Source organism: Artibeus jamaicensis, unplaced genomic scaffold (genome assembly GCF_021234435.1).
Source record: "Artibeus jamaicensis isolate MK-2021 breed Jamaican fruit bat unplaced genomic scaffold, CSHL_Jam_final contig_64, whole genome shotgun sequence".
Taxonomy (NCBI): domain Eukaryota; kingdom Metazoa; phylum Chordata; class Mammalia; order Chiroptera; family Phyllostomidae; genus Artibeus; species Artibeus jamaicensis.
In genome coordinates, this window is record NW_026521911.1 from 1,543,736 (window position 1) to 1,560,370 (window position 16,635).

Below are 16,635 nucleotides of genomic sequence, written 5' to 3' on the forward strand. Positions count from 1 at the left end.
ACAGAAAGAGCAGCTTCCTCACAGGGTTGGTTTTAGGAATGAAACAAGATGACACATGCAAAGCCTGAGCCTGTAGGTGGTGGGTGCTTCCTAATGGTTCATCACTATTACCGTTTCTATCATTATTATTGCAACACTAAGAGCAAGAGACCTGGCAAGAGACCTCCCAGGGCAGGATCCCACGTTGGAATGACCTCTTTGACCCATGACTGCTCACCTGGCGGCTAGGCCAGACTTGCTGTGTGGCCCTGGGCAGGCCGCTGCCCTCTCTGGCCCGCGGTCTCGAACCGATTCTGCAGGTGTTTGAGAGAGAACTCGCCCCTTCTCCCCTGTGACTGACTTAAGGCATTAGAAGCTGCAGTGAAAGTAAACTTGGTCAGGGTGGGGGTGGCCTAGGGGTGACAGGAGCTGGAGGCCGGCCCACCGTCGCAGGGCCTCATGGCAGCTCCTTCTAGGCGACTGTAGGGCCCCTCCCAGAGGGAAGGCTGTGCCCACCCAGGCCGGGTTGCCATGGCACTGGTCTCCATGGTGCCAGGCACACAGCCCTCCCCTCACTCCGGAGGAGGTACAGAAAGTGACAGGAGCTGAGGAGGTTCGGGCCCTGAACCCCTTGGCCTGTTCCTCTGTCTCCATCAGCCCCTGCGAGGTGCCTGTCCTGAGCCCCTCGGGAGGAAGAACAGGCAAGGGCAGTTTCCACCACAGAGGGTCCAGAGTGGCAACGAGAGGACTCAGAGGGACTGCCGTGGAAGGGGGGGATAGACGGGGGTGCAGAGGAATGGCAGAGGGAAAGGGCAGCGAGAGCTGGGGGACAGGCTGGAGGGGGAGGGCGGCTGGTGGGGGAGCACCCCGTAGTCAAGGAGGGGGAGGTGCCTCCCAGGCTGACAGGCGGTGAGAGGCACCATGCAGCCCCTGTTCGGTCCCAGTGTTTTGAGGTGGGCGGCAGTGGGCGGGCAGAGTGGAGAGGAGCAGCGGGGGGGAGAGGGGCAGTTTTCCTAGAGAGCTTTGTGTGTGGGGGCGTTCACACACGTGCAGTATGTGTGAGTGCAGGCTGAGGTGTGCAGGCACATGCACACTGGGCAAGTGTGTGTGTGGCACATGTGCGCCTGTGCTACTGTGTCTCCAGGGTGATAAATACAGCAGTAGGAGCTGTAACCAGGGCAGAGAAAGTGCGGAAATTTCCACAGGCTGGAAGTGGCATGGGAGAGGGGACAAGCTAGGGCTGGACCATCTGGGGTGACCAGGAAGCCCTGTCCGTAGGTGCAAGTGACCAGAGCATGCATGCACACATTCACATACACACATCCTAAATGCACTCAGTATAGTAGAAATAAAGGGAAATCCAGAAGAACTTCCTGGAGGAGGTGTCATATTGGAAGAGCGATTGGGAGGTTCATGTGAGCTGTACTTACAAGTATATGAGACGGACATTCCCCAGATTAGGGGCTGGGTCACTTAGGTCACAGAGCTGGCTAAAGGAATAGGAACTGCTCATTTTTCTGGTGGGGGAAGACTCCAAAGAGCCCATTTGACTGCACTCTGGTCATATTTCAGAGGCGGGTGGTACAGGCAAAAATCCCAACACCAGAGGCATGAGGGACAGGCCCTGGAGGGCTCCTGGGGGCACTGAGCTCCAGCTCCAGCAGGCCGCTCACTGCAGAGTGACATCGCTTTGCCTTTGGCTCGTGCCATTCTCTCTCCCGGAGGTTTCCCTCCCAACTCCACCTTCAGTAATACACTTGTTTTTCTAGCCTGACCTCACCCATGGAGTCTTTCCTGACCAATACCCCTCTTCTACCGAAGGGCCCCTTCCTTCCCCCACACTGTTAACTCACCTGCTCCTGCTCTGTTTCAGCAATGCTCTGCACACAGTAGGTGTTCAAGAAATGCTCATTGAATGAAAACATATTGGGCCTGGAGAGGATTCTGGATGCCATGATGTCCCCCCAGATATATTCAGGAGGGTACAGGGCTAGGTACTTCCACTTACTGGCTCATCTATCCTCCCACCAGTAGATGCAGGCATACCTCGGAGACACTAAAAATGGTTCCAGACCAGTGCAATACAACAAGTGTCCCAATAAACAGAGCCGTAATCTTTGCTGGTGGAGGGTCTTGCCTACAACTTGTAAAAAGCACCCCTGTGAAGCATAGTAAAACAAAACAGAATAAAATGAGGCATGTATGTCCCTGTATCAGTTCTCCCTGTAGCAGCACAGGTGAGAACACGGAGGACCAGAAGCCTTGGGAACGCAACCACATCTCCACAGCTGGTAGGTGACCGCACCGGCATCCATACCGACCTCTATGAAACAGCCAGCCATGGACAGGAGGCTTGGGAGCTTCCAGAGCATGGGGGCAGGAAAGACCCTTTCCAACCTAGCTGGGGGGGAAGAGGGGAGGGGGTAGGGTCCATCTTCTCTCCTGCCCCAGATTTCCTGCAGACCCCAGGGGTCTCCTGAGGCCCAGGAGCCCTCGATGGCTGCTTTGCAGAATGGGCTGGTCGAGCAAGGAGATGAAAGACAGACAGCCATCCTACGCATCCCAGCCTCCTTTCCATCCACAGTGCCCTGACTCACCACGGCTTTCTCTCCCAGGGCTCCCTGTGGTCCCCTGCAATTAGGCCCAGATTTGAGCCAACCCTTGAAGGCCAGTTCTCCTTGCAAACACCCTATCCCACATCCACTCCAAGTTCCCCTGCCTCATGTGCCCCAGTCGTCAAGGCCAGTTCAGTGTCACCTTCCCTTACAGGAAGCCCCCTCCCTCTCCAAGAGCTGTTCCCCAGACCTCAGCAGGTCCAGCCTTGGGCTCCTCAGCCATTCCCCACCCCCCCACCCAACCTCAAATAACATGTGAGCAAACTTCTCAAGAGGCCCCATCTCTAGGAATCCTCATGGCAAAGCCAGCAGAGCCTCCCGCCCGACTCTGCCCAACACGCTGTCATTCCCATAATTCATTAAAGTCAAGGCCCTAAAAGCTCCCGATTTCAAGCAAAAGCACCTTAAAGTCCTAACAGTTTAGATCCCCTTCCCCAGAGAACATGGGGGGCCACTTATGAGAGCAGAGTTGGAATAAGGAGAGGAGCTTGAATAAGGAGGGAGATCACCCCAAAGTGGGGCAGTGGAAAGAGACCTCAGCCCAGATTCAGGAGAGCTGTGTGACCTTGAGCAAGCTGACTCCCTGCTCTGGGCTTTACTTTCTCCCTCTGCCAGGAGGAGACAGTGCATAGAGCATGGGCGCTGACCCACGGTGGGTGCTTCTAGATCCCAGGAGTCCGAAGCACATCCCTGCACTGTGGTGCTTCTCAGAATATCACCTTGGGGTTAAAGAGAGGGACGGGTCCCACCCCACAGTCTGAAAGAGCAAGACCTGAGCCAGGATGACCACACTGTCATCACACAGGATGACAACACGTTCTGAGAATCAGTGTTGAACTGTGGCTGCCCCCTGGTGGCTCAATGAAGTCACTGCAGCCAGCCCCTCAGCCAGGGCAGAGACACTGGCAACTTAGCAGAGGGGTGGATCCCATTCTCACTCACCCTCTCTCTGAGCCTCAGTCCAAGGTCAGATCCAGGGAAGAATCCCAGCCTCTGAGCATCAGACAAGGGTCTGTCCTGCCTGTAGGTGGAAGGTCAGCCTGGCCTGGAGAAGCCCACCTAGGACAGGACAAGAGTTGGAGACTCAAGGGGCTTAGGCCCAGCCTGTGAACTGGCCAGGGGACCCATTCAGGTCTCCTGGTGTTCACCTTCCCTTCTCAAGAAACAAGAAACCTGGATCCCAGGTTCCCAGGATCTGCACCCAGACCTCCCTACAGAGCTGAATCACAGGAGTCAGAGGTCATGTGACCCATCTTCCACCTCTTTGCCCAGCCCCACCGGCTGAGACTGAGGCTGGGAGGTCAGCCTGTCTGCCTGCTGGGCCCCTGGAGAGAGGCCGGTAACGAGACTACGCAGAGGCAGGAATGTGGTGTCTGGCATCTTCCCAGGGAGTCCCAAATCCATCTCTGAATAGCTCCATTTGCCAGGGCCTTGTCTTCTTGGAGGAAATGACCAGGCAGGGCCTAATGAGGACAGCTTCCAGGCAGGAGACAGGGCCCACCTCTGGAGGGGCAGGCACAAGGGCCAAAAGTAACCCGAGGCCCTTCTTCCTAATAAAGCTCCTGTGACCCCGTGACCTTGTGTCTCAGAGGAGCTGGGGAGGGGCTGCCCCAGTCTGACACGCCACACTCAGGTTCCCGCTCAGGAACAGGGGGCTCAGTCCAGATGGGGGTCTGTCCTTGTCGGGGTCAGGACCGGCACTCTCCACCCGGCCGCACAGGAGCACAGAGAGGATGGCAGGGAGTCAGGCCGTGGCTCCGTCTGGGGCAGGGGAGCGGCTGCGCAGCTCGGGGCCTAAAGGCGGCAGAGCAGGTCCTGGGGCTTCGGGGCACCAGCACGGCCTCTGGGCCTCCGGACCTCTTCCCACACTGGAAACCCCCAACCAATCACAGGCCTCACAGCACCATAGAATAAAATATACAGATATATTTATATTATCAAAAGGTCCCCAAAGTGGGGAAGGGGCACCAGGCAAGCTGGGCCCTCCCAGTCGGCCCAGACAGGAAGGCGGGCTGAAGGCCCCGAAGTCCACCGCTGGCCTGTAGAAAATCAGCCAAGAGCTCCCTCCCCAACCCAGCTGAGTGTTCCTTTAGCGTGTGGGCTTTTCGCTGTTCTGGAGTTTGTGACAAGGGCTTGGGCTCCCTTCCAGCGGGGCCCCAGAGCCTTGAGCCTCTGAAAGGCTGCTGTTTCCCCAGAGTTCCTGACCAACGCCCATCTCTCCCACCTCTCAAACTCAGGGTGGGTGGCCCTGACTGGGGGCAGGCCAGGCCAGGGGGGCTGACACCTGGACAGAACAGGTGAGGGCTCCTCCTCAGGCAGACCCTGCTGCCCCCGTTCCCCAGCCAGGAACCCCGAGCTGCAGTCTGGATGTGGAATGTGGGGTGCCTCTTCCTCAGGTGCCCCTGTGGGCTCACAGCAGGCAAGCAGGGCACGAGGGTGTCTGAACGCGAAGGCTTCCAGGCAGCAGAATCCCAGAGCCAGGGACTGGCTGCTGCATTCACGCATTTCTGAGGAGCTGTAGGGAGACAAAGAAGCCCGGACTTCATAAGCACTTTGTGAAGGCTCACAGGCGCCAGGCGGACAGGGGACTCCCACACCCATGTGAACCAGAAGGGCCTGTCAGGACTCCTTGAGGACAGAGGAAAGGGCCCAGGAACATTCGGAGAAGCAAAGACTGAGTAGGTGAGTCAGGCGAAAGGCGGGCTCCAGCCCAGACCCCAGCCCCTGCCCGTGGGGAGGGAGAGCCACTCACAGAAAGGGGATCGGCAGCAAACGCAGCCACGCTCCGGCGCATTTCGTTCTCGGTGCCACGGAGGGGGATCAGCGACACGCTGCCCAGCCGGACCTCAGGCGCCGCCCGGGACACGCGTGAGGGCTCCGAGGGCCACACCAGGCCATCATGCTGGAGGAGGGGGAAGAGGGGCACCGGGACCAGGGCTCAGCTTTGGCCCAGACCGGGCTCCAGATCCACCCTCTCTTCCCAGAAATGACTCCGACTGTGCTCCAAGGTGACACCCTCAGCTTTGATCCCAGCCGATATGAGAAGCAGCTGTTAGAAGAAATGACTGTATTCCTGGCAAACCAGCCAGTTGCATTACCCAACAACTGTCTTCTCCCGCACACAGACACACTGCGCTCCAGGAACGCAGCGCTGAGAAACAGCCTGCCTCCTCCTCTCACCGGGAGCCGAGAAAACACAAAACCTCGAAAACTGCCGAAGCTACTCTGTTTCCCTTTAGACCCTGACCACCGAAAGGGCTCCGCCCAGGCCGGGTGCACTTCTGTCTCCCTTCTCCCCGAACAACTCTGAGCTCTCACATAAAAACCTCTGTTTTGAGCCCAACCCCTCTGGCCCTGCTCCAAGTCCCAGGGCTGCTCCCACCTGGCTCGCTGTGCAGCCCCCTCGCTGGCCTGCTCATGTGCACGCTTGGCCCAGATGTCCACCCTCCCCCATTTGCCACACCCAGAATGCACCCTCAAACTCAAACCTACACACCACTCTTTCTTGATTAACACCCTCCCTTAAAACTGCCGACAAGGTCAAGTTCTGCTTCCCCAGCATGGCCTTCAAGGGTCTTTGAGATTTTGCTCCTGACTCCCTTTCCAGAGCCTGGCTCCTCCCTTTACGTCCCACGGGACAATCTGCAGTTCCCTTGCCGTGCCTCTGCGTGAACTGTCCCCTTTGCCTAGAAGCCAGCCCCACCCCCTACCTTTGCTTGAACACCCCCCCCGCCCCCATGGCAGCCTCTCCCTAACGCCTTCCCCGCGCACCCAACCAGAGGCAGGGCCTGCACCCTTTGTTTCCAGCATGCCTGGTTCTGGGAGGGACCAGAGTGGGCACAGGGAAGGGTCTGATGAATAAAAACACAAACAGAATGAATTAAAAGCAACTCAAAATTTCCTTGAAGCAAGCAACTGGCAGCCTGAGCAGGGAAGCAGCAAACGCCCCATTCACCACAAGGGGTGCCTCCTCGGGACCCCGCCCACAGCCCACCCCTGTACTCTGCGCCTGGTTACCTGCACGAAGAGAAAGGTGGCGAACCACTCCCGGAGCTCCATCTGCGTCTCGCAGCAGAGGTACCTGCCGAGCGAGACTCAGGTCTGGATGCTGCCAGGGGCCTGACGACACAGGGAACACCCTGCCCACCTCCCCAGCCCAGGGTCTCAAGGCAGGGCACAGATCTGGACAGTGGGGGGGACCCACTCAAGGGGGATGGGCTACCATCTCTCCTTGGCCTGGGGTCTCAAGACAGGGCCCTCGCTCACCACTGCTGCTTCTCGTGTTTCTCTGTCTCGTGCACCACGGTTAAGCCCCAGCTGCAGAGGAGGGGTGACGGGTCACTGGACAGACCCCGGAAGCCTCACAGCCCAGGCTCCCAGGACAGAGCCCAGACGCATGGGGACAGAGCCCAGGGCCACTGCCTCTCCTCTCACAGCCGCCCCCCCCCCAGCCTCCCAGGCCCAGGGCTCCCCCACCCCATCCAACCCCAGGCCTGCCCTAGTCCCTCAGGTAAAACCACGCAGGGCTCCCAGACGAGAGAAGAACGTTAGAACACCAAGCCTGACGGCTCCTTAAACTAATAACAATAATAATGGCTATGTATCACTTCTCAACTTTTTTCAAACATAAAACCACCCTTTGAAACAACTATACCATTATTTCCCCCACTCTATAGACATGCAAAGTGAGGCAGGGAAAGGTGCCAGAGACAGTCAGTAACAGGGTTTCAATCCAGGCCAGTGGTCCCCAAACAGGAGCAAGTGTCAGCATTCCCTGCACTGCACGGTCGGCACAGACGGCCAGCCCCACCCCCAATCCACAGGTGCGCAGGTCTGGGTGGTGCCCTGGAGGATGAGTTTCTCCTGCGTTTCCAGGTGCTGCTGATGCTGCTGGTCTGGGAGACCACACCCAGAACCACTGAATCTACCCGTCAAGGTCAAAGCCCCCAGTTGAGCCTTCCCCCAGTTGTCCACACAGGCCCCAGATGCACACCCATCGCCCCAGGTCCAGCTCACCAGGTGGGCGGCCGGAGCTTCTTCTTCACTCCCAAGTAGACTCTGAGGCTCTTTACGGGCCACTCCTTCTCAGGGCGGTGACTCTGGGGGTGGGAGAGGTTGAAGGGAGAAGGCACTTCAGTCAGTCAGGGTGGACTCAGGGCACTTTTCCGACCAGGCACCTGCCTCCCTCCTGCCTCCCCCAACCCCCTTTGCATCCCAGCACCAGGAAGCCTTCCTGACCAAGCCCTCCCCATTCACACTCTGGCCCAGTGAAGCCCCCCAGGCCTCTCCCCCTGCAGCAGCATCAGACAGTCAACCCTCAGTCCCCGAGGTGGCCGTGTGTCCCAGTCCCAGAGGCAGAAGTCTGCACGTCACCCTCTGGCAGCAAACTGCACCAGTGTGACGTCTGGGAACTTCCGCTGGTCGCCTGTGTCCGTCTCAGGTTATTTATCCCTCGCCCGCTCCCTGCCCTCGGAGGCTCCAGGGTTGACTGTGTGAACAGAAAGCTGTGGGGCCGGCAGTCACTAGCTCTTTGGTTCCATGAGGGGAAGGCTAATGACTCAAGCTGAAGCGGAACAGCTGTTCGGTAGACCAAAGGAAGACCTTCCCGATGGTCTAGGTCAGGAAGCAAGAAACCAATGTACTGGGGAGGGGCACCAGATGGTTGACAGGCCCAACCCCGGCCCCCACCTCTGCACATGGGTTGGGCTTGGAAGGAGCAGGCTGGCTCAGAGGCAGGGGGAGCAATGACCCCCCCCACCAAGGAAGAGGTTGCTTGGAGGTCAAGCTAATAAGCCTTCCTCCTGCTCTGGGAGCCACCTGCTCGAAGCCCTGCCCCCACCAGGCACCCCGGAGCCAGCAGTGGTGCTGGGGTGAATGGCAGGGTAGGGGGACTCACTTACAACCAGAACTGGGGGGTCAAAGGTTGAGCCATCTCCACTATGTTCCCTACCATTGCTCCTGGCACCCCCAGGCATGGCTCCTCAGCAAGGACAGAAAGGACAGAGGACAGAGGGAACTAGGGAACAGCCAGGGGAGGTGGAGAATTTTGGGAACCGGCTGGCGCCCTGTGAGGTCGCGAAAGGATGGGTTGCCTAGGAATCTATGGAGACTGCACCCTGCTGTCGCCCCAATCCCCCCTAATGACCAAGGGACTGATAGAGATGCCCTGTGTCTCCTGCACATGGCAGCTGACCTGATGATGGTCATGTGCCCAAGAGGGCCTGGGACAAACCAGGCTGCAGGCAGGGAGGAAACTGGGGGGTGGGGGAGGGGTGTTAGGGCTGCAGGCCTGGGAGAAACAAGGTGTGGGGAGACTGCAACGAGGAAGAAACCTGGGTGCAGAGCGCTGAGAAATCAGCCTGCATGTTCAAAGAAAGCAGGCAGCGGGAACAGTGAGACTGAGATGGGCGTGAAAGGAACTGGCCGCGGCCCCAGGCTGCGGGCAGGACGGAGGAGAGGGCGGGGGACGGGCTGCAGGTGCGGAGGCATCAGGGAAGGGGACGGAACGTGGGCTTCGGGCTCAGGCTGTGGGTGCCAGGGGAAGTGAAGTAGAGGCAAGGAGCAAAGTCGACCGAGAGTGAAAGGAACAGGCCCGTGGGTGTGACGGGAGTGATGGCTCCAGTCAGGGAGTGGACAGAACTGTGGGAATTGAGGAATTCAACCCGGGCCGTGGCGCCACGAGAGTCTGAAAAACAGTCCCAGGCCTCTGCTCCCACCAGATCCCGTGTGCATGGCACACGCGTGGCGCGTGCATGGCTGAGATGGGAAGGTTGAGGGGGGTTGCGGGGGGCAAGGGGGACCCTAAATCAATGTAATCTTCTTTGGTCCCCAAGGAGTTCTTTTCTAATCAACCAGCTCATGTTTCCAGCATCTCTGAGGTCTGAGGTCACTAGCAGAGAAGGAAATTCACCCTTTGATGACCAAAGACATCTGCTGGAACCAGGATCTTTCTAGAATGTGCCTTTCCCAGGTGCCTGAGGGTCTTTAAGAATGGGAGACTCCCAGGGCAAAGCGAGGGTTCATGTATCCTGAATGCTGGGGACTGTCCAAATTATTCTGTCCCGTTGCTCCATAAACCAGCAAACAAAACTACCAGCACCTCGACAGCCAAACACCCCTTCCTGGGGCTTCTGTCAGGCCTGAGGTGCTGGATGCCAGCGGGGAGGGCGCCACTTACCCCGCACTTGTCAGCCCCTCGCTGCGGAGTCCTTCACTCCTATACTTCAAGGAGTAAAAAGCTCAAGCTTTGATGTTCAGAAATATGGGTCTAAATCCCAGCCTAACCTAGAGATGACCTCAGGTGCGCCACTCAGAGACAGCTTTCTAGCCCGTGAAACAGGAACCATACCCCTCCCCCCAGGGCAGTGGTGAGACTGTGCGTCCCAGCAGGTGAAGGGTGGTTCCCCAAGCCTGGCTCGACAAACATTAAACGTCCCCTTTCTGTAGCCTTCCTGCCTTCTCTCCCCGACGCCAAGGGATCAGCTGTTGCTTCCCCAGGGGCCTCAGCCATCCTCCCTCCCCCGTCCACACTCACAGGCTTGGTCAGGCCAAGGGGCTAGTGCCCCTAGGGGGAGGGGGCCAGGGAAATAATATCCCAGAACCAAGGGAGACTGATTGGAGGGGAGGACAGACCCAAAAGTAAGGATGTGATTAGAGAAGGAGGCATGGATGGAAGAGGAGGCATTCCCCACAAGAGTCAGCAGAAGCCCAGGCTGCATTAATGGAGGTATAACGTGTAAAGAAAGGGAGGCGAGGGTCTGCTCTATCTGCTCTGCTTCCTCCATGGCAGCCAGGCCTGTCCAGTCGGTCTCAGGAGATGAAAGGGCAAGAAAGGCTGGAGACCCCAGAGGGGGCGGCTGTGGGAGCTCAGGCTAGTCCTCCGGGCTCGGGAACACGTTTCTGCTGCCTGTCTCTGCAGGGCATCTGTGTCCTGTGGCCCCTGAGGCACAGCTGGGACCCACAGGGGTGTCATATTCTCATCTGAATCTGAGTGAGGACCTTCTTCTGGGCAGAAGTACCCCTGTAGGCTGCCAGGGGTGTGCAAACGGGCTGTGAGACCAAAGCCTCTGGAGCCCCACCCTGGCATTTTAGGATCAGGACAGTGGAAAGGACATTCTGATAATCCTGGAATTCTCTCCAGGGTTAAAAAGAGGGTGGCCGGTACTCTAATTCAAACCTAGGAGCCTCTATTACTGGCCCCACAGCCGCTAAACTGAGTCCTTTGGAAAATTCTAGAGCATCATATTGATGGGGGTTCCCACCTTGGGGAAAGGACTGTGGGACAGGCTTGGGGATGAAGGGCAGGAGCCTAGGCCACAAGCCCCAGGGTGGGGCCAGTGACGACAGGCCAGGGGGCAGGGAACCAAGCCCGGAGAGGCCAGGAGCTCTGGCTATGTCCCTACGCTCCCACCAGGCTCCCTTGGCCCCCAGGAGGTGTAAGGCAGCTGGCAGTTGGCCCACAGCTACTCACGGTCTCAGGGGCCCCGTTCCACGTCCTCTGGCTCTGTTTGATAGAGGGTCAGGGTTACAGGAGAAGGAGGCCCAGGTCCAGAGCCAGGACGGCGTGTGGTGTGGGGTGTGGCAGGATGTGGCACGTGTGTGCAAAAGATGTTGGGGAAAGGTTGCCAGGGTGGAGCCTGGTCTGGGACAATGCCCGGCACGTGGACAGAGTGACCAAGAGGGGTATGGCCTGAGAGCAGCAAGACATGCCCGGCCACCACGTGGGCTGCCGCCATGCAGCATGTTCCTGTGCGTGCCACAGGCACAGGCTCGGGTGGGGAGGCACGGGCCTGATGTCACGGCGTCCAGGCGCCAGCACCTGGGGGACTGCAGAGCAGAGCGGCCGCCCCCGGCCACAGCATGTACATCCCTGGGTGTCTTCAACTCTCCCCACTGCTGTGTTGGCCCAAGACCCCCACAGCGATGCCCCCACTGGCAAACCCAAGGGAGCATCCGTGGGTGGGTGTCTGTGGGTACTCAGGCATAGGTGCCCATCACAAGGCAGGGCCCAGTGGCGCCACTCACCCGGATCTCCTTGTACAGCCGCAGGCAGCTACTGTTGAGGATGAAGTAGCGATCATGGAAGCCCCCCGAGGGCAGGCCCAAGCCCAGGAGGCTACGGTCCTCTCGGAACTTCATCATGCCGTGCTTGGTGTCACCCACGTGGCTGGCTGGGGGGGAACTGGAGTGGGCATGGACTACACCAACCCCTTACCCATGGGCCCAACACCCAGGGTAGGGTCCCGAGGTGGAGGAAAGTGCCCCATCCTGCCCTGAACTCTGAAGAAGCCTGCCCATCTGGCACCCACTGCCTGAGCTGCTCTTCCCCGGCACCACCAGGTTCTGCCCCAGCTCTGAATTAGGGACCCACCAGCCTGCCCAGCCCTGCACGTACCACCCAGCCCGCACAGCACCCGCCCCAGCACAGCACCCACTCTGGCACGGCACCTACCCAGGTACAGCAGCATGGCCTCCATGGACGGGTGCTTCTTCACCACCAGGAAGCTGTCTGTGCCCAGCCCGTGCAGAATGGGCAGCACCTTCTCCGCAAAGTGCAGGGGGCGCTCTGGGGGGAGGTCACACCCCGTCAGCAGGGCCACGTGGCCTGCCAGCAGAGGCTGGCACAGGGACACACCCCACCTACATGCCCCCCCACTCGAGCCACCTGTAGGCACCTGTAGGTCGTACCACGAGCACCTTCCCACACCTGAGCCTCAGGCGCCACACGTCCTGCTGCAGTGACTGCTGCTCCGACCCAGCGCGTCCAACCCCAAGCCGGGGGGCTTTCCTGTCGTCCTCAGGAGGGGACTCGGCGCCCCCCGCCAGGCCACCCCACCAACACCACCCACCCCCTCTCGCAGCCGCCCTCCACAGGTCGAATCTCTCTGCCGTTGTCCGTCTCCAGCGCTGCCCCCCGCCGTGTTGCCTCTTCTCCTCAGACGAGTACTATGGGCTTTGAAGCAGCCCCTGCCTGTGCTCTCAGCCCCCTCTTCCCATCTCTCTCCACTTAGGAGCAAGGAGCCATCTCTTCAAACTCCCAATCACTAGCCTCCCCTGGCCTCGCACTGTTGTCAGGGCCCAGGCCCCAGTGGCCACCTCTGCCCCTGCATCCAGTTCACTGAAAGGGCACTGCCTCTGGCCATCACGGGGCCTTGGCCCACGCTGTTCCCACCGCCTGGAAGTACTTGCCGCCCCCTCTTCACCAAGTAACCCCTCTTCTTCCTTCACTTCCTAGTGCAGGGACCCCAAAGCCAGAGAGTCGGCGTTGCGGTGGCGGGTGGCCCTGGTCTGCACAGCAGCCGACACGGCTGTAGCTGTGCACTTCCCGACCTGACAGCAGGATCCTGTGTCTGTCCTACCCCACACTAAGCCCAGGAGGGAGGGGCTGTCATCTGCCTCCACAGCCCAGGGCCTGGCACTGCTCAAGTAACACGGCAAAGGAACAGAGACCCCCCTTCATTGCCGACAAGGCCACCCTAAAATGCCTTTATCCCCGCTCCCTTCACTACCATGCCCCCTTCACAACACCATCCCAGCTATCCCTACCTGCACCAGCAGCCCAGCCACCGCCCCTCTGGCATGGCCGTCACCGCCCTCTACCCCCCCTTCACCACCGACAGGGTCGCCTGCAATTCCACTACCAAATTCAGGGTCATTGCTCTAGCCAGCAACATCATTGCCACTCACACCGGAGAAAACATCCTCGTAGCTGACACCATCTGCCCCCTTCACTGTCTCTCCCGCCAGCAGCACTACAGCTGTGACCTCGGGCACCAGCGGGTCACTGTTACTACAACTGCTGAGGTCCCGGTGTGACAGCAGCATTCGTCATCCACAGCCCCCTTCACTGCCACTGTCGCCACCCTTCAGGGTAGGGGAACAGCCTGGACAAGGACAGCCTGGTGCCCTGTTCTGCACCCACCTGTCTCCTCCCGCTCATTGACCTCAAAGCAGGTCCAATAGTCCTTCTCCCTGACGCTCACGCTCCTGCGATCCAGGATCTCCAGGGTGAGCTCCTCGGCTGTCATGGATGCTGGGATCTGCAATGACCAAGGAGATCAACCTCCCCTGTCCCCTGCCCCACCACCCTGCCGTGTGACACAGGGGCTGAGCCCACCCCTCGGGGCCCTCTGGAGTCTTGGGGTGCAGGGGTGTGTCTCTGAATGGTCCTGATGAGATGGGTGGGGAGACAGGGAAGAGACAGGTCAAGTGCCACCAGGTGCCAGGCCCGAACCGGGCTCCCTTTGGGATGGAAGCTCTGTTCCCCCAGCCATATGAGCTGTGCCTGGCCCAGCCTGACTCTTCTGGCCATCTGGCTGCTAGGTCCCCAGCCCCCACCTTGATATGCTGCTCAGCCTCTGCCTTCTTCTCCTCCAGGTACACTGTGCAGATGAAGTCACCGGCATGCTGTAAGGAGAGAGGGCTGGATGTCTGGGAATTGGGTGCAGGTGGATGGCCTGAGCTCCCCACCCCAGGCCCTGTCCTCACCTGGGTGCCACTGGCAGTGCCAGCCACACGCATCTTTACAATGGCAGTGATCTCCTCCCGCTGCTTCCTCAGCTCCTCCTCGTCCACCTGGGGAGGGGGAAGGACAGAGACAGACGGTCACTGCTGCCCAGGATGCTCAACACTGCCCTCTGCCTCCCACTGGCGGGGGACGCACACTGAACACCACCACATAGTGGCTGATGAGGTCTTCCACCACCCGGCCGGCCTTGTAGTCCTGCCCGTCAGTCTGGAAGAGCGTGGGCCCAAACACAATGGCCAGGTTGTGTGTGTTCATCTGGTTCGTGTCTGAAAAGCACTGGACGCTGGAAAGAGAAGGAGTCTTTGAGTAAGGAGTCCAGCCCAGAACTTCCCCACCTCATCTTCTCGATTCCTGGCAGGTCCGTGACTGGAGTGAGCCCATGAAAGGTCCTGGTTGGAGCAGACTACTAATTAAGGGGAAATGGGAACAATCTTTGTGGCCATGTCTTGGGTGCTTGGAAAGAGTAGGGCCAGAAAACTGGGAGACCTGGCCAAGGTCCCCTGGCCCCCTGACTGAAACCTTCCCTACTCTCCCAGGTGCAGAAGGTAAGTTGTCAGACACAATGTCCAGGATTAGGGCGCATCGTAAGTCAGCACTCGGTTCCCAGGCCTGCCTGCTTCCCAGGGGAGGCAGACAGCAGGGTCGGGCGTAGAAGAATCTTCTCTACCTCTGCCCCCCCCGCCCCCCCCACCTTGAGAGCCTCCCAGTAGGATCACTCCTCACCAGTACAAATGGCTGATAAGGGCCTTCACTGTGGCCCGGTTGACGGGGGGCAGGTGTGCCAGGAGCTCTTGGTACCTGGAGACCTTTTTTTCCTCATCCTCAATCTCTGGGTGGGGGGAGATAGATCAGGTCAGGACTGCCTGCCATCCCTCCCCGCACCCCCCACGCCGTAACTACCTCTCCATCCCAACCCTCTAGCTGTTCTGCCTGTTACCCCCAAGGAACAATACTCCCTGATCCCTCCGGGTCAAATCCTACCAGGCACTCAAGAGTTGCCAGCTATGTAAGGAGTGACAACCGGATGAGAAACAGGAAGGAGGGACAGGACTGGAGCCTGTCCACTGGGGCACGTCTGGCCCAAGTACACAATGGGAAGGGGCCAGAGTGCTGAGACGGGAATGGATAAGCCAGCTGCACTGACCTGGATCTCAGGCTAGATAAGGGATGCAGGGCCCACCTGAGGCCTCCAGCCAAGATAAGCGCTGGGCTCGAGTGAAGAGCCCGTCAGGCAGGTCTCGCAGGAAGCGTTTGAGCGTGGAGGAGACATCGTCCACATGCTGCTCGCCCTCCTTGAGGTGCACAGAGCGGGCATCCTGCCGCAGGCTCTCCAGCAGCCGCTGTGTCTTAGAAGTCTGTCCACACTTGCGGTAGATACCCTCGGAAGTCAGGCCTGGAGAAGGGCGGGGCTGAGCTGGGGGCGTGGCAAAACTGCGGGGCCTAAGGCATTGGTCATGGGGCGGGGCCTCACAGCTACTTTCACAGGGATCCTGGGAGGTGAGGCTTGGCCTCTAGGGGAGGTGAATATCACCCTGGGCCCACCAGAGCCTGTGTTGTGGGGGCTCACCGCACTGTGTGATGTAGTCCACACAGCGGTACACAATCACTGGGATGTCCGAGTCCCCCAGCTGCTGCTCCGACAGCGTATCACCAGAGCTGGCCGCTGCTTTCTGGATGGCTCCCAGCCAGCCTGTGAAGTCCAGCCGCCGCTCTCCCTGGATATACAGTGTCCTGGGCCCGGGACAGCCAGTCACTTGAGGGTCTCCCCTGCCCCACCCCTCCCAGGCCAATCAGATTGCCAAAGGCTTCTCAGGGTCTCTCAAAGGGAGGCCAGGGCTCACCTCCTCCGCTCCACCAACACCAACACCTGGTTCTCACTGTCCCCTTGGATGGCTATGGAGGAGCCAGTAAAAAGAAGTGAGTCCCAGGCCTTGTTCATGGTCCCCAACCTGCTCCCTCCTGAGTCTCTCTGAACACACACATGCCTGGACCCACCCACCAAGGGCAGGGCAGAACATGAGAGGGCGGTTGGCTACTTCTGGGCAGGCCAGGGTAGCATTCAGACTTCCAGGGAGGGGTAGTGGGATGGGAGCCCGGGAAACGGTGCCCTGGAGGTCAGGGCCCAGGTCTGGGTGCACGCACAAAGCTCCTGCAGTTTCCGCAGCTGCAGTGGCTCCTCACAAGTCCCCTCTGGGAAGATGGCATGGAGCTCAGAGCCGGTGAGAGAGAACCAGCCCTCCTGGGCCCGCTGTAGGCTCAAACCAGCTTTGTAAGGTAGGCGCCCAAGCCGCTCAAAATCCCGGGCCAGCAAATCCTCAGCCAGGAGAGGCACGAACGCCTGGTGGGGGAGGCCAGAAACTGTGTCAGCCGTCAGCACTGCCAGCCCAGACACCTCTGTCCTTGGCTTGTGGGTGCGTGTCCGCTGCCGACCCAGCTGCCTCCTCTCCTACTCAGGGCAGAACGCAGCAGAGCGAATGAACTCAAGCATATCATGCCCCACATCACGCCCACTCA

The 16,635-nt window shown here is 59.4% G+C and overlaps 1 protein-coding gene across 3 annotated transcripts in view; it reads right to left on the minus strand.

Moving 5' to 3' along the window:
- Positions 1-4,505: 4,505 nt before the first annotated feature.
- The window catches only part of ARAP1 (ArfGAP with RhoGAP domain, ankyrin repeat and PH domain 1), a 69,833-nt gene continuing 57,703 nt past the window's right edge, over positions 4,506-16,635 (minus strand). For 2 of the 3 annotated variants that reach the window (XM_037135659.2, XM_037135665.2), the window contains 17 exons: positions 16,264-16,459; positions 15,963-16,014; positions 15,689-15,852; positions 15,302-15,514; positions 14,845-14,950; positions 14,257-14,404; positions 14,082-14,168; positions 13,932-14,000; positions 13,516-13,633; positions 12,046-12,159; positions 11,619-11,764; positions 11,065-11,097; positions 7,611-7,693; positions 6,861-6,911; positions 6,612-6,675; positions 5,347-5,496; positions 4,506-5,109 (listed from right to left, as the gene is read on the minus strand). In XM_037135659.2, coding sequence (XP_036991554.2) covers positions 5,092-5,109; positions 5,347-5,496; positions 6,612-6,675; positions 6,861-6,911; positions 7,611-7,693; positions 11,065-11,097; positions 11,619-11,764; positions 12,046-12,159; positions 13,516-13,633; positions 13,932-14,000; positions 14,082-14,168; positions 14,257-14,404; positions 14,845-14,950; positions 15,302-15,514; positions 15,689-15,852; positions 15,963-16,014; positions 16,264-16,459 — 1,812 coding nt within the window. In that variant the 3' untranslated portion in view covers positions 4,506-5,091. The remainder of the gene's footprint in view (positions 5,110-5,346; positions 5,497-6,611; positions 6,676-6,860; positions 6,912-7,610; positions 7,694-11,064; positions 11,098-11,618; positions 11,765-12,045; positions 12,160-13,515; positions 13,634-13,931; positions 14,001-14,081; positions 14,169-14,256; positions 14,405-14,844; positions 14,951-15,301; positions 15,515-15,688; positions 15,853-15,962; positions 16,015-16,263; positions 16,460-16,635) is intronic. The other variant, XM_053670755.1, reaches the window with a different exon arrangement.